The sequence below is a fragment of the Alosa alosa genome, chromosome 2 (assembly GCF_017589495.1).
Source record: "Alosa alosa isolate M-15738 ecotype Scorff River chromosome 2, AALO_Geno_1.1, whole genome shotgun sequence".
NCBI classification, from domain to species: domain Eukaryota; kingdom Metazoa; phylum Chordata; class Actinopteri; order Clupeiformes; family Clupeidae; genus Alosa; species Alosa alosa.
In genome coordinates this window covers 33379355-33397049 of record NC_063190.1, presented here as the reverse complement: position 1 = coordinate 33397049, position 17695 = coordinate 33379355, and the positions used below count along the sequence as shown (strand labels likewise).

Genomic DNA, 17695 nt, shown 5'->3' with positions numbered 1-17695 from the left:
CAGCTCAGGTATAACAGCACAGCTAAGTTTCACAGGTATGTTTGTTTCATATGGTTGTCAGTATACAGTAGTTGTCACGCAATATAGTTCTCAGAATGAGTCTTAGTGTAGATCTTAGGATAAGTCTCAGTATAGTTCAAAGGTATGTGCAAAGATATGTTGAGATATGGTCAGATGTTTGTAGGAATGTATCTTAGTAGGTATGTTGCTAGCAGTATTGTCAGCAATGTTGTCAGTGTTGTATGGTTGACAGGTGTGCACACAGACAGACACACATAATGTAATACATTCATCACCACACTGGTCTGGAAACTAAAAGACAAAAGCAAACAAAGAAGTTAAACAGTTATACCAAAAACAAAGAATGTCCGCAATTGTACAATTGGTCAATACTCTTATCTTAGTCATGTTGTTGCACCATCAAGCTGTGGTAGTTAAATATAATACCCTATAGTATTTCAATGCAAGCAAAGCAATATTCTGTGTTTTATTCATTTCAGTTTAAGGCAGGTGATACTGACATAGGTCAGCGAGAGGGGGAGTTGATGGCCGATCAGTTATTTTTTTATAAAATGTAAACAGCTTAGAAAACTTTGTATAGGCAAAGGGTTTGTTGTTGCTGTTGATAATCATAAACTGAGTTTTAAGGAAGGACCATTCTGATATTAAGCATCTTGATAACCATCTATAGCTTAACCAGTTTGCTAGATCTGTCAGCCTCATTGTTTCTACAGATGATGCCTGCATGAGGGCTATTGCATTCACACAAGTTCACTCTATGCACTTACCACACTGAGCCTGCTAGGGGGAGACAATGAACAGAGGGTTGGGTAGTGCAGCTTACTCAATGATTTTTGACAATCACTTTTTACACTTTTTCCAAATAGATGACATCGTCAGGAGGAGAATGAGTGCAGATAATAAGAAGGCCTTGCATGAGAGGTTTGAAAGGCTGCTTGAGGGAATAGAGGAGAGAGACAAGAAGATGCTGAGTGAGATCTACACTGAGCTCTACATCACAGATGGAGTGAGTGAAGAGGTGAACACTCAGCACGAGACTCGGCAGATAGAGATCAGATCCCAGAGAGTGAGGAGAACTGAGACGGCAATCAGATGCAATGACCTCTTTCATCCCTCTCCTGGACAAGCCTGTGTCCGAACAGTCATGACACAGGGAATAGCGGGCATTGGAAAAACAGTATCTGTGCAAAAATTCATCCTAGACTGGGCCGAAGGTCGAGCTAATCAGGATATAGATTTCATCATTGTGCTTCCATTCCGGGAACTAAATTTGGTTCAAGATGTTCAGTATAGTCTTCTGAAACTCCTGCTTGACTTTCACCCTGAATTGAGAACTGAAGTAGATGCACAATTCTATCATAAATCCAGGATCATATTTGTCTTTGATGGCCTGGATGAAAGCAAACTTCCTCTGAACTTTGAGGAAAACCGTAATCTGTCTGACATAACTGAGGCCACCTCTGTGGACATGCTGGTAACCAACCTCATCCGAAAGAAGCTTCTGCCCTGTGCATTAAAATGGATAACGTCACGACCAGCAGCAGCCAATCAGGTTCCCTCTGAGTTCATAGACAAATGGACGGAGGTCCGGGGATTCACTGACCAGCAGAAGGAGAAGTACTTCAAGAAGAGAATCAAATGTGAGACTGAAGCAAACAGAATTGTCTCACAAATAAAGAAATCTACAAGTCTGTACATTATGTGCCACATACCGGTTTTCTGCTGGATTTTGGCCACAGTGATTCAGAGAATACAGGATCAGAGAGGCAACAGAGAACTCCCACAGACTCTGACGGAAGTTTTCATCCAATTTCTCATCATTCAAAACAACACGAAGAACATGAAATATGGCAAGAAAAATGAGAAAAGGAAGCTCTTCATGTCAAATAAGCTTATGATCCTGAAACTATCTGAACTGGCATTTAAACATCTGGAAAAGGGAAATATTTTTTTCACAGAGGAGAACTTGGCAGAGTGCAGAATTGCTGTGAGTGAAGATCTGGAGAAGTCTGGGATGTGTACCGAGATCTTTGCAGAAGAACCTGTGATTCAGAAGAGAAAGCTGTTCTGCTTTGTGCACCTGAGCATTCAGGAGTTCCTGGCTGCTCTCTATGTGTTTCAATCCTTCTTAGCCAAGAACACGGATGCATTGACGTCTTTCCCCAGAAAGGAGGAGACACTGCATGATCTGCTAAAGAGTGCAATCGATAAATCCCTGCAGGGTACCAACGGACACCTGGACCTTTTCCTGCGCTTCCTTATGGGCATCTCACTGGAGTCCAATCAGAATCTCCTACACGACCTGATGCCCCACACACATCAGAGCTCAGAGAGCCTGAAGATTGTAGCTGGGTACATCAGAAAAATTATACGGCAGGACTATGACTCCACAGAGAGAAGCATGAACCTTCTACTCTGTCTGCTTGAAGTGAAGGATAACTCCCTTCATGAGGAGATGAAAAAGTACTTGGAATGGGGGACAGGTCTTTCAGAGGCAGACTGTTCAACAATAGCCTACATGCTTCTTATGTCAGATGACATTCTGGATTTGTTTGACCTTAGGAAGTACAACACATTTAATCAGGGTCGTAAGCGACTGGTAATTGCCGTAAGGAACTGCAAAAAGGCCCAGTAAGTGACAATAGCCTAGTAGTCTAACATTTTGCAGATTAATTCAACCTACATTAATGGTGCTAGTGCTGTTTGCAGATTTTCTGGATGTGGCCTCTCCCTGGGTTCGTGTGAGGTTATAGCATCTGCTCTCCAGGTAGAAGACTCACCTGTGCAGGAGCTGGATCTGAGCTCTAACCCCCTGCTGGACCCAGGGGTACAGGCTCTGTGTGCCGGACTGACCCACACCAACTGCCAGCTGAGGACTCTGAGGTCAGGAACGCAGCATCTGAGTTATACTGGGGTGTTGTTGATGCTTTACTTGATGCTTTACTCGCATTTATGAAGGCATCACTAGCAGTTGAAAACATTCGGGGCTTTAGCCCGTTTAGTTGAAACGGTTCTCATTATTTCCATTTTGCCTGTGCTTGCTGCTCACTTTTGATAGATTAATCCAACGACTCTAGCCTCATTTGCGCCACATTGATGGCATAATATTGTCAACTAGATGTACCGCATAGCGGTACAAAATATGACCGCCGCTCAGTCCTGTACATCCGTTCCGCGAAAATAAATCACACTTCAATTTGTCTCCATATTTTACTCCATCCCCCACTCTTGGAACTTTTGTGTATGCTTGTTTGGCATGCCTGAGTGTGTGTGTGCGGCTGCACAGAAAGTACCCTACTGGTGCTGAAAAGGTGAATAGATTGTAGAATAGCCAAAGAAGATGTAGAATTGTTATAAAACCTTTAAAATCTCTAAACAATCACAAGTAGGGCAGTTCATCACAGTTCATCCATTGCAACTGGATTGATGAAAGGTCACTTACACCTGTAGGCTACATTGTATTTGGGAAAAGCAAAAGGTATCAGCATAATGTTATTTATTTATTTATTTTTATGTATTTATAAACAAAAACATCTCTGTCAGTTCCATGCCGTTTTCAACAGCTATCAAAAACAAAGGTCATTTTTGGATGGATGGATTTTTGTGAATGTTTCTTCTTCTACATAAGATTTTAGTCATCTTTAGTTCATGTAATACTTTATTGTCAATGCACAAATTAAGTAACAGTAGTCTGAAACGCTATTGTTAATGCACAAATTAAGTAACAGTAGCCTAGTCTGAAACGAAATGCTGTTTTACATCTAACCAGTGGTGCAAATAACTGACATGTCCAAATGGGCCTTGATGAAATGCGTCGCTAGACTGTTCATACACATTTTAACGGGCCAAAGTTGAAAAGCTTTTGTCCGTTATTGTTAGTGCAAATATAGGCTGATTCATGTTCCCTTGCATTGTTTAACTGAGGTCCATGGCTAGTCTGGCTTTCATCAGACCAAGCTCAATCTTTTAAGAAATCAAAAAATAAATAGCGGGCAGATCAGGCTGGGTTCACCCAGCCTAGTCCATAGGCACCCGATATTGTTTAATTTTCCGATTGAGATATACACGCCTCTGGCTATTCTAAATGCAAAAAATGCATCAGGGAGTTATGACAAAACGGTTTAAGTCCAAGGGACTTGCATCACTCACAATTTTGGTGCGCCTTTGCGGTGAGGTGGGTGGTGTAAATGTCCTTCAGGGAGGAGGTGAAGCACCAATGATCCTTCCAGCTGTGTTCACTATATCTGCAGAGGGCTTTCCTGTTGTATTCAGTGCAGCTTCAGCCCCACACAGCGATACACAGCTGGAGAGGATGCTCTCAATGGTGCCTCGGTAGAATGTGGTCATGATGGCTGGTGGAGCACTTGCTCGCCTGAGTTTTCGCAGGAAAGTACAGGCGGAGCCTCTCTTCGCCAGTGATGCGGTGTTGGTGGTCCAGGAGAGGTCTTCACTGATGTGCACCCCCCAGGAATTTGGTGCTGCTCGCTCTCTCTCCACCACAGCACCGTCGATGGTCAGTGGCAGGTGTTGGGTGTGACCTCTCGAAGTCAACAACAATCTCTTTGGTCTTGCTGACGCTCAGCAGGAGGTTGTTGTCCCTGCACCACGTGGTCAGATGGTCAACCCTCCAACCTGTATTGAGTCTCCAAAAGTCCTTGGTGATGAGACCCACCAGAGTAATTAATCGTCAGCAAATTTCACTATGTGATTGTTGCTGTAGGTTGCAGTGCAGTCGCGTCAGCAGGGTGAAGAGCAGCGGACTGAGCACGCCTTGGGGGGCCCCTGTGCTCAGTGTGATGCTGCTTGAGGTATTGCCTGCCACGCTATTACTACTTGGGGCCTCTGACAGAGGAAGTCCAGTAGCCAGTTGCAGAGGTAGGTACTGAGTCCCAGCTTTACTAACAAACTAGATCCTAATAGAAAGTTGTTAGCTTCCCTAAGCTACAGGTAGGATTATAAGGTAGGCCTATTGACAATTTATGTTGTCAATAGGCTATGCTGGCGACACAAATAAAATCTCCTTTGGAAACCAATGGCTTACGCCTTACAGTATCAAGCGGACTTAAACTGTCATATCGTGGCGAAAAGTTGTAATAACATTCACGCAGCTCCATGAGTCAAGGAAAGCGCGAATGAAGTAGCCACTTCTAAATGGGACCCACTACACAGTAGCTTAAGGTGTTTTGCTAAAGCAGCCATAATGAAATGAAGGTGTCATTGTTTGGATACTTCACACACACGTGCTTTTTAATTTCACAGACTACAACTACCAAGCTGTAATCAAAGCACATCGATTCCCCTCTCACACCCTGCACGCACTTAAAACAAAATAAACAGGCGCCTCAGTCTCACGCGATGTATAGGCAAAACTGTATCAGACCGGGTGTAGCGTTGGTAAATCTTCCATTGCACAGAATGATTTTTGTAGCACGCGCAATAAATGACAGTCGAAGATACAAACAGTGCTGCTATCAATTTGCTTGGTATAACCGCATTTATAGTTTCTACAAATGCAATCAATCAAATGCCTCCATCACTCAACCAACGCTTAACGGTAACATTACCTAGGTCCTTATTGATATTACAAGATTAACGCATTCCTGCAGTAAAACCAAGCATGTCCGAAAACATCCTTAGATTTATTTCGCTTCAAGAAGAAATGGGAATTACACTTCATGTGAACATCGTCCTATCCTTATTAGATGTTAAATGCGGTAAATTACAGTCCTTGTATGAAGCGTCCATTGTTTTTCCAACCCACTTTTAACTTCCAACAAAATTACGCCTCACTGCAACGATCGCCATCTAGTGGACAAACGACTACTTCGCCAATACTGAAAATGCAGCCATGATGATGATGATGAATATTTATTTTGGCTTTCTTTTTAATCCTACTGATTTTCATTTTTACCGGGGGCAAATCACAAATGAGTGATTATGAGCCAGGTTGATGTGGGCCCTTGAGACCAACATACCATAAAAGATTCACAGAGAACTGTGTCTGCCCTACCCTCCTTTCGGGGTCCAGTCCAGCGGGGGCTGCAGATGAAAACGAAAAATGACGGTTCCATGCTATCCATGTGGGGGTACATGCTCACCAAGTTTTGTGTACCCGGTCTTTCAGTGTCCCGAATCCTTGTTGGTGTATCGTCACTAAATGTACACATAAATTATTTTATTGTAAGGCCCCCATGAACGAAAGTACACAAAACTTGGCATGCATTCAGAGGGTGTCATAATGATCCTACTCTTTTAATTTCGTGCAGTTTTGACCTTGTCAGCCAGAGATATTGAGATGAAAACACCTCATTTTTGCTTTTTAATTTTTTTACTAGGTGGCGCTATACATGAAATAAGTGGTAATGGGATGGGTTGACATGCCCCCTTAAGACCAACATACAAAAAAAGGTGGACCTCCTAGGCCCCACGGTTCTCGAGATATTCACAGAAAACTGTCTCCGCCACCTACAGGCCAGTTGGTGTATAGTAACATAAATTAATTTATTGTGTGGCCCCCCATGAACGGAATTCCACAAAACTTGGCGTGCATACATAGGGTGTCATAATGATCCTACACTTCCAATTTTGTGCAGTTTTGACTATGTTAGGTCACAGATACCTTCAATTACACCACCTCATTTTTACTTTTTGTGTTTAACTAGGTGGCGCTATACATGAAATGAGTGGTTATGGAATGGGCTGACATGGCCCCTTGAGATCAACATACAAAAAAAATGGTCCTCCTAAACCCTACGGTTTTCGAGATATTCACAGAAAACTGTGTCTGCCCTACCCTCCTTTCGGGGGGTCCAATTCAGCGGAGGGGCTACAGATCAAAACGAAAAACGATGGTTCCATGCTATCCATGTGGGGTTACATGTCCACCAAGTTTCGTGTACCCCGGTCTTTCAGTGTCCCGGGAATCATTGACGGAAATTTGGGCATGCGAAAAAGAAAAAAAAAAAAAAATCTGACTAAACCTATATGACCGCCGCACAGCGAAGCGGCGGTCATAATAAGCATACATTATCATTAGCAGTCGTCATTCCTTTGACAATATCTTAACATTTATGTTTGCTATTAAAAATGAACTATATAGCCTAGTCATCTAACAGATTGGAATATGATTTAATTAGCAAAGATGCATATCATATGGTTCATGTTATATTTAGCTTAAGGAAAATGAATAATTGAGGACTCACTCATGGGATTCTACAAAGGCAAAGTAAGTAGGCTATAAACCTGTTTGGCCATGCTCCAAACTATAGACTAGTGAGTGCAGGTGCAGGGCAGGCTGATAAACAACCTGAAATCGTAAATGACGCAAACAGCATAACTCTGCCACCTCCTTGTCCTTTATGATTTCCTCTTAAATGCAAACAATGGCATGCCCTAGAACTGGTTCTTCCTCTCTCTGTGTCTCTCTCTCTCTTTTGTGCGCACTCAAAGTAGCCTGCATTCCAAATTATGTTTTATGGTAAGGTAACATTCAAGTTAGATCTGCTGCATGAAGGGAGTGAGAGGACACCCGTTTCCTATTTGTATGTTTGTTAATACTGGTGGGTCCATCTCATCTCAAGGCTTTAATGCACGATTAGAATATAAACTATAAATAGATTCTGTGTTATTTGCTTAAAAAAAAAATTCCAGGGCTTTAGCATGCCCATACCTAACAACACCACTGTGTGACGCTGATGTAAAATATGCTGATTGCAGACTGGCTCAGTGTGGGCTCACAGTGGGATCATGTGAGACTCTCACAGCTGCTCTTCAGTCTGAAACATCTCAACTCAGGGAGCTGGACCTGAGTTACAATGACCTAGATGATCATGGAATACAGTTATTGACTCGTGGTTTGACACAAAAATACTGCAAACTGGAGGTGCTGAGGTGAGTACTACATAAAGTAATAAATTATGATGATGTCAGGAGGATATGTTTCATTCAGAAGAATCATACAATCTCTCAGACCTAGCAATCCAACATACGCAAACACACACACACACACACATAGAGAGAAAGTAAGAGAGTGACTTCTTCACGGCCAATGGCCAATACCATGACATGACTGTCATGGCGGCGCAGAGCAGAAACCAGGCAGGTGCTCCCGGGATGCCTACAAAAAACCTTGCTAAATCCGCCAAGATCACACTACAAAATGATTCGGAAAAAGCCATAAAACGCCGGACTGCACTCAATATTACACAAAGACTGTTTGTTGTGAGCTACGTGCTCATGTTATTGCTACTTTCAGTACGCTGCTGCTTCGTAAACCAAACTGATCAGGTTACCGTGTGTAATACTCAAAGCCTACATGCCACCTACACAGGTATTTTAAAAAATGGCCAAGCTACACTACTTATTAGTCGCTCAGTGGGGAGAGTGAAAGCGGACCGACCATATAGACAGACCTTCTACTTATTTACAACCCTTCTGTTGTCTGGAGATATTCAACCAAACCCAGGGCCTCACCTGAGCGCTGGCGGCGTCAAACACAATTCCCCTGCGACGAATGATGTTTTTCACCAGGCCCATTTTACACCAGCGGGCAAGACTGGTGATCCGACGGCTTGTGAGAGTAACCAGCGCTTGCATGGAATCGAAGGCGAAGGCGAGAGATTGAGAGACTACAGTATGAAATCGGCTCCCTCTTCGGGGGCATAGGGTCACAACCCTCCTGTTCCTGCGGATGCAACCAGAGCTTCTCCCCGGGTGGCAGGCGGAGGTCGCCTGTATTCGAATGAAGGCACCGGAGCTGGCTGTGCATGGAACAGGAGCGCTGCGGGGCAGGGTGGTGGTTCCAACTTAGGAGGCCCACCTCTCGATAGTGCCTTGCCAATCGCAGAAGACAGCAATGCTGGGTTCCTGGAAAGTTTTCTACCTGCTGGTCTACCCAGCGACAACGCTTTGAAAGCGGAGGGCGGCGGTGCGAAGCCTACATCTCAAGCCGGCCGATCTTTGGGAAACAGCCCTACGAGATCCAGGTCAACTCATCTCAATGACAATGAATCCTATGGGCATCGTATGGACAAGGTATTTTCCACCACAGGACTGCATATTTTTCACCTCAACATAAGAAGTCTTATCCATAAACTAGACGAACTCAGACTACTTTTCAGCACAAGGAAGATTGCGGTGATATGTTTCTCCGAAACATGGCTTGACAGCTCCATAAGTGACACTGAGATAGAGATTGAAAACTATGCTGTTGTCAGGAGAGATAGAAACCGTAAGGGTGGCGGTGTTTGTGTGTACATTAGAGCAGATATAGGGTTTAATGTTAGATCTGATTTAGACCATGCTGATATAGAGGCCGTGTGGCTGGATATTCTACTTCCCAAATCCAAACCCATCCTGATTGGAGCATGTTATAGACCACCGAATCAAAATAAGTTTTATGACCTACTGGAAGATATTTGTGCAAAATCTGTGGACTTTGTCAAATCAGAGGTGATAATGATTGGCGATTTCAACACAAATGTTTTAAAGAATGACTCCTCCACATATAAAGCCTTGAGGAATTTTTGCAAACTATTTGACAGTTCACAAGGGTCTCTTCTGATACCCAAACCATCATTGATTTAGTGCTTGTATCTGACCGATCTAAAATCTCAAAATGTGGGGTTCTAGAATATGGCCTAAGTGATCATTCTATAATTTTTTGTACACACAAAATACAAAAATGTCAGTATAATTTTCATAACTCAATTAAAATTCGATCTCTAAAGAACTATAGCAGTGAGGCATTGTCCAGATCATTGAGGGAGGTGGACTGGTCTCCTGTTTTTAATTGTGAAGAGGTGGATAAAGCTTGGATACTTTTTAAATCATTGTTTTTGAAAACTGTTGATAAAGTTGCCCCAGAAAAATCTGTCAGAATTAAATGCAGAACTGAGCCTTGGATGAATTCTGACATATTGAAAGCTATAAAGATAAGAAATGATTTTTTAAACAAATTTAGGAAGGCTAAAGATGAGCAGATATTTAGTAAGTATAAGAAACAAAGAAATGAGGTGAACCGAATGATTAAGAAAGCCAAGACAGGATTTTTCAATGACAAGATAGAGGAGAATAGGAACAACCCTAGAGTTTGGAAATAGGAGGTACTGTTATATCTGACAAATTAAAAGTAGCAAATAGTTTAAACAAATATTTTACAACCATAGCCAACACTTTGGTGAATATGTTGCCCAGTCAATCAGGGCTCTATGGGGAAAGTCATGTGCAGGATTTTTATCAAAAGAAGGGAGTCCAAGCAGATATGTTTTCCCTTGTAAAAGTAACAAATGAAAACATTCTAAGTAAGCTGAAAAATCTCAATCCTAGCAAAGCAACAGGTCTTGATAATATTCCCACAAGATTCATACGAGATGCTGCAGAAACTATTTCTCCTTGCATAACACATATTACCAACCTGTCCATAGAACTAAGTAAATTTCCAATTGAATTCAAAAGGGCGAGAGTAATTCCTTTATATAAAAAGGGAAGCAAAGTAGATCATGGAAACTATCGTCCCGTATCCATTTTATGTTGTCTGTCCAAAGTCATTGAAAGGGTTGTTCATGAGCAAATAGATAACTACTTATCATCACACAATCTTTTGTACGAATTCCAGTCAGGATTTAGAAAATCTCATTCTACAGACACTTGCTTACTTTACTTAACAGATTACATTAAAAAACAAGTGGATGAAGGGAAATACTGTGGCATGGTTATGTTGGACCTCCGAAAAGTGTTTGACACTGTGAACCACTGTATTCTTTTAGTCAAACTTAGAGCCTTGGGTTTTAATTCTGTATCTCTACGTTGGATCCAATCTTATTTGGGGGATAGGGAACAAGTGGTAGATGTGAGTGGTACTATATCAACTCCTCTTCCACTTACATGTGGGGTCCCCAAAGGAAGCATCCTAGGTCCGTTATTTTTTCTGCTGTACATAAACGACATGAAGTCAGCATGTGATTGCAATCTGTATCTTTACGCGGATGATTCAGCTCTTTTAGTGTCTCATCGTAATAAAGCAGAGGTAGAGAAATTACTTAGTTCAGAAAGTCAGCATTTGGTTATCTGAAAACAAACTGTCTCTCCATCTTGGTAAAACTGAATCAATACTATTTGGATCAAATGATAAGCTAAGGAAGTCACCTGGATTCAGTGTGGTAGTTGGTGATTCTGAAATAATAACTAAGGAATCAGTAACTTACTTAGGCTGCATACTTGATAATAAATTATCTGGGGAGTGCATGGCTCTAAAAGTTCTGTCTAAAGTAAATCAGAAAATAAAATTTCTAGCTAGAGTATCCACATTAATAGATAGACAAGCTCTCGAGATTCTTGCTGGGGCCCTAATACAATGGCACTTTGATTATGCCTGCACTTCATGGTACACAACCATTCCTAAGATTTTCAAACAGAAGCTGCAGACATCACAAAACAAATTAGTGAGACTTATTCTTAAACTACACCCATACACACACCTCAACCCGGCTCATTTTAGTAGCCTTAAGTGGCTCAAAGTAGAGGATAGAGTAACATATATAAAAATGTGTATGGTACATAAAATAATTAAAAATAAAGTACCAACATATCTTTGTAATTATTTTTTTTTAAAAATGCTGTTCACAGTTACTCAACAAGGGTAGTACCACTGACTTTGTTCTATGTAGATTTAAAAGTTGCATGGGCAAGGGCTCTTTTCTGTATTCAGCAGCCATCATATGGAATGGGTTACCAGCAGCATTAAAGTCAACAGATAATACTGATCATTTTAAATCATCCCTAAAGAACTGGCTAAGCAATAGACAGTAGTATGGTTATTAGAGTTACATGCACTGTATGTACTGAGCAGTAGACAGTAGTATGGTTATTAGAGTTACATGCACTGTATGTACTGAGCAGTAGACAGTAGTATGGTTATTAGAGTTACATGCACTGTATGTACTGAGCAGGAGACAGTAGTATAGTTATTAGAGTTACATGCACTGTATGTACTGTACTGAGCAGTAGACAGTAGTATGGTTATTAGAGTTGCATGCACTGTATGTACTGTACTGAGCAGTAGACAGTAGTATGGTTATTAGAGTTGCATGCACTGTATGTACTGTACTTCCTTCTCTGTTTTATGTTGTATGTCTGGGGATGCCTGGTCCTTCTCTGTTGTATGTTGTATGTCTGGGGATGCCTGGTCCTCTCTATGTTGCCTTGTTTTATTTTTGTTTTATTCCTCCACACACCACCAACATAATTACATTCACTTTAAGACGTATGCCTTCACCACATGCCTACACCTGCAAACACTGACACACACCACCAAATGCACACATCTTAAGGACCACAATGGAAATAAGCCCTGTGGCTTTATTGTGTTTATCCTTTTGACTGATAATTGTACAAAGTCATTTTATTTAATTATTTATTTATTCATATAAGAATCATCCTTTGTACAAAAAACATCATGTCAATAAAGATTTTCAATCAATCAATCAATCAATCAGAGCGAGCATACAAACTTAATGTGTGTGTGTGTGTGTGTGTGTGTTTGTCAGACTGGCCTTCTGTAAGCTGAGAGAATCTTTCAGAAATCTGGCCTCAGTTCTCCAGTCGGGACACTCACAGCTGAGAGAGCTGGACCTCTCCAACAACGACCTGACTGATGACGGTGCTATAGAGTTATCTACAGGCCTGAGCCATCCACACTGCAGGCTCCGGACACTGAGGTAATTCTACAATATACACTGATGAGGGCACTATAGAGTTATCTACAGGCCTGAGCCATCCACACTGCAGGCTCCGGACACTGAGGTAATTCTACAATATACACTGATGAGGGCACTATAGAGTTATCTACAGGCCTGAGCCATCTGCACTGCATGCTCAGGACACTGAGGTATACAACAATATACATAATACCTCAGGACAACAACCATATTTCCCCACTTCCTAACAACCATATACCTAATGGTTTTAAGGGATTTATTGGCTTACTGGAATTATTGCTCTACATGATGTGGTTATTGTGATTGCAAAGGTAAACACCTTAGTAGATATTCCTATTTCACCATGGCGATATGCGTCTCCACTTGCCCTGTCTTTCTCTCTCTCTTCCAGTCTCTCTGGTTGTCTCATCACAAAGAGAGGTTGTAGGTTTCTGTCTCTGGCTCTCAAATCAAACCCCTCCCACCTGAGAGAGCTGGATCTGAGCTACAACCACCTAGAGGACTCTGGAGTGAGAACTCTCTCTGCACTTCTGAATCAAGAGTGCAAACTTCTAAAGCTCAAGTAAGAATAAGGGATGTTAAACTTATGTGTCCTTGTCATTGTCAGTTGTCATTGTCAAAAGTAATTTGACAAGTGGATTTGAAAAGCCTGCAGGTAACCATAGTTATGGAAAGAAACATGATATGTGACCAGCATGGCAAAACCAGGCACATGTCTCCCCAGAGACATTTTGAGTTAGACATTTTGAGTTTGAGTGATTCTGAAAGTGTAGTCTCAAAGCTATCCAATGATGTCTCACTCATGGAGATCTGATAATATTTGAATAAGTTGTAGCCATTTTAAAGTATACACATCTCAAAGCTACAAGCTGAGAAATCAGGGTTTTCAATTTGACTACTTTCTCCCTCAATCCATGTGAGGGGAACACAATGGTCCTCATTTACATGACATTAAGATCAACCCTCCGCCCTGTCACGGTCACTGATTTGTCAGCCTGCAGTGCTAATGACCCATCGAATATATCTGTAATGGGTTACAGAACCAGCTAGTAGCAATTAATAAAGTAGTCTAAAACAAACATGAGATCACGTTTGCAAACCATGTTATTTTGAATGAACACCCAGTGGTTCCATCAAGGCACCAAGATGGCAATGGATTTAGCAGGTTTAGCAATGGATAAAATAGTCTAAAAAGCGAACTAAACAAACATGAGATCACGTTTGCAAACCCTGTTAATTTGAATGCACACACGATAAGGCACCCTGCCATCAGTCAAAACAAGACATTCTCGCATTATTCAAATTAATTGCCCACCGAAACTATCTGTAATGGGTTTTGGCTAGTAGCCTATGGTGCCAATAGATAACGACAGTAGGCCTACGTTAGCTAGTAGCAATGGATAAAGTTTCTAACACACGAACTTTATCCCCGTCAAATGTAACTGTGGAAATAGCATCTGATACCTTACGATCTAGTTCCTCTGCTGCCAGACCGAGAGATTCTTCCTCGTTGTAATTATCTTCGGCTAAGGTCAGCTCTAGATTAGGGATGTTCTCCAATGTAATGAAGTCGCCTTCATAATCAGATTCAGGTCATCTGCAATCCGCTGTGCTTTGTCCATGTCCATTACAATTTTAAACAAACAGCATGCTGGTTCAGTAAGTAGCCATGAGGCCTGCATGAGGTTACTTCTAGCATACAGCTGATTGGTGGACAAAAAAAAAGAGCACTAATAGTCATGCCCAATTCAAACGCTGGTTTACTTCCTGAAACTTAACCTTTTTCAAAGACAAAATATACACAATATACACTTTTAAAGCAACCAATGCTGTTATCTGAAACATGGAATTGCTTCTTTAGGACTTCAACTTGCACATTCTGCAAAAAAACGAAAATAACTAATTTTGAAAAAAATTAGGCGACTTGAGCCCGGTTTTGCCATGCCTGGTCACATATAGTAATGTGAAATGGTTCATTTAAGTGTATTTCACATCTTTGTGCGTTGTTAAATACTACTGGAATATATTCGGGGATGGATTACTGCATGGGCCGACCGGGCCCAGGCCCAGGGGCTCAAGGGGTCAGGTTGCCCTGAAGCCCAAGCCATTGCATGGAATCATTGCCTCAATACCAACACATCAGGATGTAGGCTATGAATCTGACTGAATTTAGTATTGGCCATCCCCAAAATGCACCACAATACAGGAAATCAAATCAAACAAATTAAAAATGTTCTGGGGGAGGACCCCCAAACCCCTCCTTCCCACATATGCGACATTTAGTGGGGGGCCCTTAATACATCTGGGCACAGGGGCCCGAAAGTTCATAATCCATCCATGACTATATTATTCTAAGTTTTAAGCATTTAATCATGAAGAAGCTAAGAACCCCACTATCGACAACATCAAACTAAACAGAATTTATAGATTTGACTGATACTCAAGTAGTAAGTTCGTAGGATGTATTTTTTGTGTGTTTTCTAAACCGGGTGCATTTTTGTCAACACAGGACTGATCATGATGCACTTTGCTGGTTGAAACCAGGGCTGCTGAAATGTAAGAAAATCACTGCATTTTAAAGGCACCCTGAACAGTTTTTTTAACCTCAACATAATCATTTTGATGGCACGACCTCATAACATGACAAACGGCACTCCTGCCATTGTCTGAGCTGCCCTCTGTAGGTAATTACTGGCCTAGCAACTTTCTAGTCTAGGGTTTGTGGTGTTTCACAACGATTTATATTTCCTTAGCACCACACACACAGAGTAAACTCAGTTGCCTTGTTGTTTCCTGCAGACAACTGTGAACCCAGGCTGGACCCCAGCACAGCACTCCAGCGTCTCAATCTGTCTGACGGGAACACAAAGGTGACACTTGAACAAGAAGAAGATGGTACAGACCCACAGAGCCGACATTTCAATGTGCTGTGCAGAGACGGTCTGACTGGACGCCACTACTGGGAGGTTGAATGGAGTGGACTGGGAGCATCCATAGGTGTGACCTACAGAAGTATCATCAGGGAAGGAGGTGTCTATGACTGTATGTTTGGGGACAGTGACAAGTCCTGGTGTGTGGAATGTTACGATACATATTTTGGAGCCAGACACAATGAAATCGAGACTGACATCCATGCACCCCCCTCTGACTCCCATAAAGTAGGAGTGTATCTGGACTGGCCGGCCGGCACTCTGTCCTTTTACAGTGTCTCCTCTAACACACTGACCCACTGGTACACATTCCACACGACATTCACTGAACCTCTCTACCCAGCTTTTAGCTTTACATTCATGTTTTCTCGCTTTTATGGAATTTACATCTCCTCCTCCGTGACCATCTCTCAGATCCACACAGACAGAGCCCCCTCACTGCCTTTGCCAGGCTGGAAGGAAGAGGAGGAGGAGGAAGTGGAGAAAGGTCTATAGTGAGAAGGATATTGGGGATGGGGGGCAGCAATAGATCTGGACTGGTATTCAGGTAGAGATGGTGGGGCAACAGATCTGGACTGGTGTTCAGGTAAAGGTGGTGGTGGCCTAACGGCTCGTGTCCATTATCGCGCCGCACATAGCCCATTGATTTCCTATGGAGAGCGGCAAGGCGGGGTTTCCGCTTCCGCAAGGCACCTTGGGAAGGCGGCGCGGCCATTCAAACAGAGGCGGCGCGTCAAGAAGTTGGGCTTGGCTGCTTTACGCAAATGAGAGCGGTTAACGCGAGGTGGTTAGCTAATGAAAGTACATCTTCGGTAAACAAGTTCTGTCCTTTGCTCTAGTCTTCCGGTCCGGAACAATAGCCTGCCAGAAATATTTGTTTCGCCTGATAATCGTGTAGGTTTTATGAAAATATATTAAGCTATATAGTGGCGAAGAAGTTAAGTTTAGAACAAGTTCGCCACTGCACCCTATCAAAAAGACCTTGTTGGCGACTTGAACCAAGGCAGAATGTGCTTTGGAGGAACATGTCAGTGATATTTGTGAGTGTTTCAATAAAATATGTTAACAGTAGTAGGCTACCTCCACTTTAGTAGCCTACGTTAGCTGGCATTGTGTAATTACATCAAATAAAACGTTACACCATACACTTTAGCCTATACACGCCCACAAGCGGCGACGGGAGAGAGGGCTAGGTGTCTGCAAGCGTCTACACACTACAATAATGGACACGAGCCGTAAGCCAGACCGCAGAACTTCCTTAGTTCAAATGTGCACAATATGTGAAGCAGCACTGAAGTCCTTGTTTGTTAGCTTGAAGTAAGAAATTAATGATCATTATCTGTAAGAAATGGTTCAATACCACAACATAGTATAGTGCCTGGAGTAAGGATAACGGTATGAGACATGTTGGGGCAGTCGTGGCCTACTGGTTAGCGCTTTGGACTTGTAACCAGAGGGTTGCCGGTTCAAACCCCAACCAGTAGGAAGCGGCTGAAGTGCCCTTGAGCAAGGCACCTAACCCCTCCCTGATCGCTGCTGTTGGAGCAGGCAGCTCACTGTGTCGGGATTAGTGTGTGCTTCACCTCACTGTGTGTTCACTGTGTGCTGAGTGTGTTTCACTAATTCACGGATTGTAATAAATGCAGAGACCAAATTTCCCTCACGGGATCAAGAGGCATTGCTACTCTGGCCATGTTAAACGAGAATTCCGGTGTGATATTGACCTAAAGTGTATTGAAACATGATACCGAGTGTGAACGTATGTCTCATAGCCCATCTCGGCTTGTCCCCTGCACTCCAAAATCTGGCGCTAGTTAGCCGATGCTACCAACAGCTTTTTCAATAGTGGTGCTTCGGCATCGGATTCCAAAAATAATTCAGTGGAAATGCATGGATTCCAGTTGCTGCTACGGGAAGAAACTGGAATCCATGCATTTCCACTGAATTATTTTTGGAATCTGATCCCTTTTCATACCTGTTCATCCTTACTGCCGCCGAATTTATCGTGACTAAATTCAAGATGGCTGC

The 17695-nt window shown here is 42.4% G+C and overlaps 1 protein-coding gene across 1 annotated transcript; it reads left to right on the top strand.

Annotated features, from left to right (window-relative positions):
- Nucleotides 1–472: 472 nt before the first annotated feature.
- Nucleotides 473–16790, top strand: LOC125285374 (NACHT, LRR and PYD domains-containing protein 12-like). The gene is made up of 7 exons (XM_048229794.1): nt 473–2652; nt 2731–2904; nt 7660–7911; nt 12567–12737; nt 13129–13299; nt 15247–15307; nt 15491–16790. The coding sequence occupies exons 1-7, from the start codon at nt 815–817 to the stop codon at nt 16160–16162; spliced, it is 3339 nt and encodes a 1112-aa protein (XP_048085751.1). The 5' UTR covers nt 473–814; the 3' UTR covers nt 16163–16790.
- Nucleotides 16791–17695: the final 905 nt, after the last annotated feature.